Here is a 9,531-nt window from a genome sequence, read left to right as displayed (position 1 = left end):
TGTAACCGCCAATTTCAAACTTCCAAGACCTGCCCTGCCGGGTTTGCCCTTCCCTTTTTCCTATTGGTCGCGAGTCAAAGGAAGAAATAATTTCATTGGCTCTGCCCTTCACTGCCTCCGTCCCTTTAAGGGCTTGGGCGGGGCCTGGCTGAGACACGATGTCCATCATAGGCACGGGCACTCTGATTGGTCCAGATACAGCTGAGACCCGCCCACGCCGCTCCCCGGGTTCAAACGCGGCGGCGGGAGGCGAGGGCGCCGCAGAGCGCAGACTGGTCGGGTCCGCGGAGCGTGAGTCTGGAGCCCCCACTCCCCCCAATTCTCCTCTACCCTGCTCTGCAAGGCCGGGGAAGGGCCGCCTGCACCCACACCAGTCCCGGCTGTCCCTCCCGCCGCGGGGTGGGCGGCGGGTGGCAGGGAGGGTCTTCCCGGGCTGACCGTGCGCGCGCCCACCCTCCACGGGGCCGCTCGGGCCGCCAGGGGTGGGGCGGGAGGAAGAGTTCCTCTGCTAAGCCGGGTGGAGTCCGTTCGGCTCTGCCTCCTGTCAGCATTTCCTGCATTATTCTGTCTAGTGGAGTCCGGCAGCTCCTTATTTTCAGTGTGACCTTGACAATTTGCTTAACCTCCTTGCTTCAGTGTCTGCATACTCCCGGCGCCCACCTCGTCACCTCCTTCCACTCTCCCCACTTTCACCCTGCACCCCCCCTCTGGCCTCCCTGTTCTAGTTGGAGAGGCCGGGTCCTGCCTCAGGCTATTTCCTTGGCTGGTCCCTCTGCCAGAGGTACCTTTCTTTTCCCAGATAGCAGCAGGGCTTGCTGGTCACTGCCTTCAGGTCTTGGTTCAAATGTTACCTTCTCAGTGAAGTCTTCTTTGACCACACTGTAAAACATTGCACTTTCCGTTCCAATTGCCCTTACCTTGCTCCTTTTTTTTTTTTTTTTTTTTTTTTTACCCCAAAGCACTTATCACCTTCCAATATACTATGTAGTTTGCTTATTTCAGTCATTTAGTTAATAACTGTTCACACCTGCTATGTACCAGGCTATGTGTGTCCCTGGGAACAAAATCCCTGCCCTGTGGAGCTTACATTTTACATTCTAAGGGGGGCGGATAATAAACACATTTATAAGTAAGAGAGTATGTTAGATGAGTGTATCACCTCCTGTTACAGCGAGTTAAATTTGAGTTTTTAATCTCCGTGACCAGACTAAGCTGCTGCTTACGACTAGAGCAACAGCTGATTTTCATCTCCCTGTTATCTTGAGGGAGATCAGGATCTCTCAAGCCCTTCCTGCTCAGAATGTCAGTACACACCTAACTTTTCCACTATCCCTTCAGCAACGGTGGAGAGATGTTGAAGTTCAAGTATGGAGGACGGAATCTACTGGATGCTGGTGCCGTGGAACCCATTGCTAGCCGGGCCTCCAGGCTGAATCTTTTCTTCCAGGTAACTGGCTGCCCTACAACTTTGCTCACCTGTGTTTGTTTTCTTGGAACCTCCTTGTTGTTCACCTTTGCTTTTATTGAGGACCGAGGCTGATATTGTAGGAGAAATCCTATTTGGAGTTTTATATACAGATTGTATTGGAAAAAGGAGTCACTGTGCAGACTGAAGTAGCTAGCTGAACTTGAACTTGCCCATGAAGGGAAATCTTTTTATATTTCTCTCACTTTACCCTTCCATACTAAAGTTTGTCCCCTTACTAAAGAAAGAAAAACAAGCAAACAAAGGCACTTTTTAAACCACAATTTCCATAGGTATAATACTATTGTTTTTCATTGAGGGGATATTTACTTTTTTTTTGAGACAAAGTCTCACTGTGTTGCCTGGGCTAGAGTGCTGTGGCGTCAGCCTAGCTCACAGCAACCTCAGACTCCTGGGCTCAAGCGATCCTTCTGCCTCAGCCTCCCGAATAGCTGGGACTACAGGCATGCGCCACCATGCCCGGCTAATTTTTTCTACATATTTTTAGTTGTCCGATTAATTTCTTTCTATTTTTAGTAGAGATGGGGTCTTGCTCTTGCTCAGGCTGGTTTTGAACTCCTGAGTTCAAACAATCCACCCGCCTCGGCCTCCCAGAGTGCTAGGATTACAGGCGTGAGCCACCATACCCAGCAACTTTTTAAATTAAAAAAATAATTTAATAAATACCACGCCTGTGTAATCCACATTCCTTTCAAGATATGTGATATTTCCATTACCCCAGAAGTGTTAAAACTTAATGTCATGAGAGTATTTTCAAATCGGTTTCTAATTCTTGTTTCTGATGTTTAGGGAATACTTGTGAAATAGAAATCCTTGTTTTACTTAAGATTCCCAAGTCGGTGGGGGGGCAATATAGATAGTGGTGAAGATTTAGATTTGAATCCTGGACCTGCTACTTGTTAGCTGTGTTACTTTGGTTGAGTCAGTTACCTTCTCTGAATCCATTTGCTACTCTGTTTTTTTGTTTTTTTTTTTGATACAGGGTCTTGCTCTGTTACCTGGGGCTAGAGTACATTGGTGTCATCATAGCTCATTGCAACCTCAAATTCCTGGGCTCAAGCAGTCCTCCTGCCTCAGCCTCCCAGAGTAGCTGGGACTACAGGTGTGCACCATCACACCCAGCAAATTTTTTTTTTTATTTTGTAGATATAGAGTCTCACTTTGTTGCTCAGTCTGATCTTGAACTTCTACCCTCAAGCCATCCTCTCGCCTTGGCCCCCCAAAGTGCTGGGATTACAGGTGTGAGCCTCTTGTGCCCAGCCTTTGCTACTCTTTACAATAGAGGTTGTAGTACCTAATCTGCAGGGGTTTTGTGAGGATTAAATGAGATATTCAATATAAAGCACTTGGCATCTTGCCTGGCTCTTGGTAAACCCTTTATAAATGGTAACTATTGTTAATACGAAGTATAGAACAGTATTAGTTATAGTAATAATACATTTCTGTTTACTTAATAATTATATTTAGGATGGTATTTATATAGGATACCTGTAAGATGATGGATAGTGATGTGTTCTTGATTATATTTTTTTCAAAATTTTGGTAGTGTATGTTCAAACAGATCAGAGTGCAAACAAATTGGAAGCTTAGGTTGTTCTGTTGGACCGTCCCCATCACCATTTTAAGTCATAAGATATTTTTCATAAATGAATAATCTATCTCCAACCTTAGAGGGCTGAAGTACTGCCACTTTTTATTCCCTTTATCATTTTACTTCAAAACATCTCCAACTCATTTGTTAAGGGCTTGTAATACATGCTGATGATGTACTAGCTCAGGCTTCTAATGTGCTGGGCACAGAACCAGCATGTTTCTGATTACCTCACTTCAGCCTCGTGGCAGAGGTAAGGACTATCCTTATTTACACTTTGAATAGGCCGAGACGGATATAGACAGATATGGAGGTAGGCAAGGAGTTGCCCAAGATCACGTAGGTTGTAAATGGCAGAGTCAGGCTCCATCTTTGGTCTGTCTGACTCCAAAGGCTGGCCACTTATAACCACTTGACCACCTTGCCAGCCCATGTCAGAGTTATTAAGTGTATCTTATATTTAAATGTCATTCGAACACACAGGATTGTGGGTAAAGCCCCGGTTCATCTCATTTTAGTGATGAGTACCTCCCTACCCCCAGTTAAGCTATTACTGCAAGTATAGGATGCACCTGACATTTGCCTTGATTGAGCAGGTAAGGATACTGTTTGTTCTTTTCCCATACAAAAATGCTGTTTTAATGAGGTTTAGATACAGTAGCAATTTTGTTTTCCATTCAGGTAAGTGCTTTGGATTGGGTGTCAGTTTGTCTTTTTTCCTTCTATTAATGCTCAACAGTATTTCCTAACATGTTCTAGGTCAGTGATTTTTAAACTTTTAGAGCCAGCAAAATTTCACAAATTACTCGGCAGATACAGGTTTGCCAACTTTTTATTTTGCCAACTAAGGATGTAAAAAGCAAGAAGGAAAACCCGTTATTTTCTGGCCCTTTTATTTCATAAAGAGAGGGCATTTTAAGAAATACCAAGAGAGGAAGAACATCATCTCAGAATAAAGGGCCATTTTTAAATTTGAATACATTTAGCTTTATAAAAGAGATATCATGTAGTATTCATTTTTTCTCACTTCACTGCTGGCTGTTGAAAACTTTGTTAAGAATCAGTACTATATTTGGGGACCCCTGATACAGTTGGTTTAAACTCTGGAATAGAAGGAACAGAGTGACTTGTTTTTCTGAGATGGTGGCAAATACTACTGAAGTGACTTAGTCAAGCACTGCCTTGAGACGCAGTGCTTCCCAACCCTGACTGAGGTCTGACTCTCTTGGAAAACCGTTTAATAAAACAGATTCTAAGCTACAGTCTGGGAAGTTCTAATTCAGTAGGTTGAGTATCGGACAAGAGAATCTGTTTATTTTTCTCCTTAGTTAAGTCTTCCAGTGATTCAAACGTAGCCAGTCTGTTTCTGTTATCCAGTGCTGTGTAACAAACCACTCATGAAGTTTAAAGCAACAGTGGTTTATTTTTTTCTTAGGATCCTGTGGGTTGGCTGGACTCAGCTAGGTAGGTCTTCTGCTTCACTCTGTGATGTCACCTGGAGTCACTTGGGGCTGCATCCAGCTGGGATTATGTCTGGGCCTGGAACATCTGGGTGCTGGCTGGGGCGCCTCAGTGTTCCTTACATGGCCTCTCGTCTCCATGAGGTCTTTTATCTCTCAGTAGTCTGGGCTCATAGTTTTTTTCTGTAAATAATATTTTAGGCTTTGTGGAACATACAGTTGCTGTTGCAACTACTCAGCCATTGTAGCACAAAAGTGGCTAAAGACAATAAATATGTAAAGGAATGGGTGTGGCTGTGTTCCAATAAAACTTTATTTACAAAAACAGGTGGTGGGCTGGATTTGGCCCATGGGCTGTAGATTGCTGACCCCTGGTCTGGCCTAAGCTGCTTTCCATGTGACTGGCTTCCAAAAAAGCAACAGAAGAAGCTGGTACCAGGCTTCTTAAGGGCTCTACCCCAAACGGGCACAGTGTCACTTGTTTCACATTTTGTTGACTGAAGCGAGTCTCAGAGACAGCCCAAGATTCAAGGGGAGGAGGAATAGATTCCAGCTCTTGAAGGGAGGAGCAACATGAGCCTACAGAGTTGAAGGAACAGTTGGTGGCCATCTTTGTAGAGAGAATGTCACACAATCCATGGCTTGGCCTATCTGAATCTAGACCAGGGGTTGCAAACTCATGTCTTTGGGGGCCAGGCAGTGAGTATAAATGAGTCAAGTGGGCCAGGTGGAACACTGGGAGTCAGGTCTTCGGTGAGCTCCAAAACACATTTGCTACCAACAGGGGCAGCATTACTCAGCTCCAGCTCAACGTCGCCAGGCAGGAATGTGGGGCAATGTTAGTAGATCCACCAGTGTTTCAAGAGAAGCCAAATATTCCATTTTTATTGTTTTGCAAAATCTGATTTTTAAATATTGGCAGATAAATTCAAATTATTTTAAACACTGCAGGCCAAACAAAACATGTCTGTGGGCTAGATATAGTCTGCCAGTTTGTAATTGTTGCTCCAGATCATGAATAAATTCAGCTTCACGGTAGTCACTCCATTCACATTGCTCTAGATTGTTCGAATGAATTAAAGAAACTGGGATTATATTAACAAACCTCTGGGCACATATGAAAGAAGTGACAATCATGGTTTCCTATTGTAGAGCCATGGAAACATGTCAGAACCAGCAGGATCCAGAGTGAATGTTCTCATGAGCTTCAGACCACTGACAGTGAAAGACCTTTTCTTATTAATGGCATGCTTGTGAAGTTTTCCTTCCCAGGTGCTGGCGAAAGAAACCCACAGTAATGGAATTGTACAAGTGATAACTTAATGACTGTCAATTGATGCTGCTTTAAAGATTGAAGCCCCAGAATTGTGCTGTTAGCGTGTCGTGAGCAGTTAGTTGAGTTGGTGGCTTGTAATTTACTCTGTGTGGATGTTATTGATCAAAGCTTTTCATTATTGACAGTGTCTCCATCTGCTGTTTGCTGTTTTTAGGGGAAACCACCCTTTATGACTCAACAGCAGATGTCTCCTCTTTCCCGAGAAGGGATATTAGATGCCCTCTTTGTTCTCTTTGAAGAATGCAGTCAGCCCGCTCTGATGAAGATTAAGCACGTGAGCAACTTTGTGCGGAAGTGTAAGTTGGGGGAACTTTTCTCGAAAACCATCCTGATGGAGGAGAAAACTAGAAGGATCCTGGAGGCAGAACGTGTTAGTGGCTGGTGGTAGTGGGTAAGAACTCCAGTCTGAATAACACAGATCCAGGTTTAAGTTCAGGGTTGCACCTGTTATAGTTGGGAGACCAGATAAGTCAGGGTTCTTGGCTGCAAGTGGCAGAAGCTCAGTTCAAAGAGTCAATTTATTGGCTCATGAAACTGAAAAATCCCAGGAGGAGTCAAGCTTTAGGCATGGGTGGTTCCAGAAACAATTAATAAAATAGTGTCCTTTGGCCTCATCCTTACACTCAACTGGGGCTGACTTTCCATACGTAGTAGGCACAGTGCATAGGACCTATGATATTTAATTTTAATAAATTTAATTTGTTTTAATTAGCTTAATTTTAGTTTTAGAATCATGAGAAAAAATGAATATAATGTATAATGATTCTGGATTATATTAATCTTTAAGCCAATGGAGCCATAAAATACGATTTTTGATTTTTTTTTTTTTTTTAATGCAGGAAGGGGCTGAGGAAGGCAGAATTACCTAGAGCCTAGAAAGTCATAATTTGCCCTGCCTTCACCCTGTTTATGATGTGGCTTGACTTCCATGTGGTGGGGAAGTTAGCTGCTGGTGCCCCATTTTCAAATGCCTTTACCTTACATTAGTGTTTTTTAATGAGTGGTGATTTTGTACCCCAGGGACACTTGGCAAAGTCTGTGGATATTTCTAGTTGTCACAGCTAGGAAGGGAGGATGCTACTGGCATCTAATGGGTGAGGGCAGGACACTGCTAAGCATCCTACAATGCACAGAACAGTCTCCCACCACATAGAATTATCTAGCCTGAAATGTCAATAGTGCTGAATTTGAGAAACCCTGCCTTATACAATGTTGCTGTGTAACTGACCACCCTAAACTTTTAGTGGCTTAAAACAATAGTCATTGTATTACCTCTCACAATTCTGTGGGTTGATTGGACTCAGCCGGGGATTCTTCTGTTCCGTGTGACATTGGCCAAGGTTGCAGTTATCTGGAGCTCTCCTGGCTGGACTGTCTGAGATGGCTCACTCAATGCCTGGTGCCCTGGCTGGAAGGCTGGGCTCAGCTGGGACTCTGGGATAACTTGGCCTCTCTCTGTCTCTCTCCACGAAGTCTCAGCGCCTTTTGCCCTCCACGTGGCACCTCTATGTGGTCTCCACATCAGGAGTCAGGGCAGTGTGTGATACCTGTTTTATAAACCAAATTTTACCAGAACACAGCCGTGCCCCCTGTTTATGCGGTGCCTATGGCTGCTTTTACACTGTAATAGTATTTGAGTAGTTGTGATAGAGATGATATGGCTTACAAAGCCAAAAATATTTACTATCTGGTGCATTCAGAAAAGGCTTACTGATCTCTCATCTACATGGTCTCTCTACCAGGGTAGCCTGTCTGGCAGCTCAGGGTTTCCAAAAGCAAAAATGTAGGAGTTGCCAGGCTTTCTTAGGGCTTAGTCCTAAAAGGGACATAGGACCTCTTTGGTGGCAGTCTGTTTTTTGAGGCCAGTCGTATATTCCACGTGTGAGGGAACTGCACAGGGGCGTGAATCCCAAGAGGTATAGTTCACTGGACATCATTTTTGGAGACTGGCTACCACACCCTGTCCAATGTTTGTCTTCCATTATCTAGATTAATACAATCCCAGGGGAGATTCTAATCGGCTCTGCTTTGGGTCATTTGCCCACCAGGATGTAAAGTATTATGATTGGCTTCATCTGAGTGCCCAAAGGGGTCAAGGCACAGCGATTACCAGGACCTCATGGAATGGGGGAATGTGTATTTACCCAAAGGAGCTGGGGATGCTGAGTAGGTGACAATCTGTGTATGTCCACTATAGTGACCTTCAGGATGTTACATGTACCTTGTCTGTTCTCAGTTTCCTCATCTGCAAAATGGGGATAATGTGTATCTAATAAGGCTGTGTAGGGATTGAATGAGTTAATGCAAAGATCAGGCTTGTCTGTTGCCTGGCACACAGCAGACACTCAGTAAATGTTACCCCATAATGCTAACCATAAACCTGCAAAACATTCAACATCTTAAAAAATGGAGTATTTGTTCATTGTTCTGTATTTGTTTGAATAAGCTCCCATTTTCTTTTGTTGAATATTTAAATTCTCAGGGAGTGAGAGGGGAAGGAAATTACGTGACAAGGCTTGTGTACTGAGCCATCTACAGTCATCTTGAGACTGTTCTTTGGTTACTTAAAAGCAGCGAATTATCTAGAATCAGCAATCGGGGGTCTGTTTTTTGTGGTATATATTTTTTTTTTTTTAATAAAAGCCTCTTCCAGGGAACTGCTTCATATTTTTGAAGAGACTCCCTGGGGAGTCCTGTTAAGAGGCCATGATTGAAAACGGATGATTATGTTAGTATTTTTTTCCCCCTTTTGAATTTCTGTTTTGGAATGTAAGCTGTGCTTTTCCGTGTGGAGAGGGGTCCATCAGCTGCTACTGACCAAGTTTCTCGAGTCTTCCCTTAGGGATGGAGAGATTTTCTTTGGGAACTGTTGGAGGAAATGAAACAGAATGTAGCCCTGAAGTGGTGTCTCCAGCAGAAATGTCCCCTAACCTTCGGCCAAGAAAGGGGAGGGAACAAGTATCTGCAAACTAGGAAAGAGATTTTTGTCTTTCTTAGTTGCTCTTCTATTCCCAGTGCCTAAAACAGTGTCTGGCATATATTAGGAGCTCAATAAATACTTATTGAATGATCACATTGCTAAGTGAACAAAGTAAGTGACAAACATTAAGCACAGTGTCATATAATTTGTGTGAAAAATAAATGGTAAGTGTGATATTAAAACATGCACTGAAAAGTGTTGATAGTTGTTGAAGTTGGGCTGTTCTTGGCAATTTGACAGTTACTGAAATTCTACCCTTTTTCATCTGCATTCACTATAGACAAAACCTATATGTTCACAACTTTGGAACTGATGGGCAAATGATAACTTGAGAAGTTTTTTTTTTTTTCTCATTGCAAACATGATACAAAGTTAAATATAAAAGTTGGTTAAACATCATGTCTTAGGCCATTTGGGCTGCTATCACAAACCTTAGACTTGGCAATTTAGAAACAATAGAAATTTATTGCTTATAGTTCTGGAGGCTGGCAAGTCCAAGATCAAGGTGCCAGTAGATTGAGTATCTGGTGAGGGCTCGCTCTCTGCTTCAAAGATGACAGCTTCTTGCTGCGTCCTCACATGGTGGAAGGGACAAATGTGATCCTATCAGGGGCACTAATTTATAAGGGCACTAATCCCATTCATGAGGGCAGAGCCCTCATGATTTAATCATTTTCC

The 9,531-nt window shown here is 43.4% G+C and overlaps 1 protein-coding gene across 1 annotated transcript in view; it reads left to right on the top strand.

Annotated features, from left to right (window-relative positions):
• Positions 1 to 261: 261 nt before the first annotated feature.
• Positions 262 to 9,531, top strand: part of CIT (citron rho-interacting serine/threonine kinase) — a 201,664-nt gene continuing 192,394 nt past the window's right edge. The window contains exons 1-3 of the mRNA XM_012650158.1: positions 262 to 291; positions 1,339 to 1,447; positions 6,028 to 6,169. Of these exons, the coding sequence (XP_012505612.1) occupies positions 1,352 to 1,447; positions 6,028 to 6,169 (238 nt within the window). The 5' untranslated portion in view covers positions 262 to 291; positions 1,339 to 1,351. The remainder of the gene's footprint in view (positions 292 to 1,338; positions 1,448 to 6,027; positions 6,170 to 9,531) is intronic.

Source organism: Propithecus coquereli, unplaced genomic scaffold (assembly GCF_000956105.1).
Source record: "Propithecus coquereli isolate 6110/MARCELLA unplaced genomic scaffold, Pcoq_1.0 Scaffold314, whole genome shotgun sequence".
NCBI lineage: Eukaryota > Metazoa > Chordata > Mammalia > Primates > Indriidae > Propithecus > Propithecus coquereli.
The sequence above is the reverse complement of the archived record's forward strand: the minus strand, read 5'-3'. Positions and strand labels throughout refer to the sequence as shown.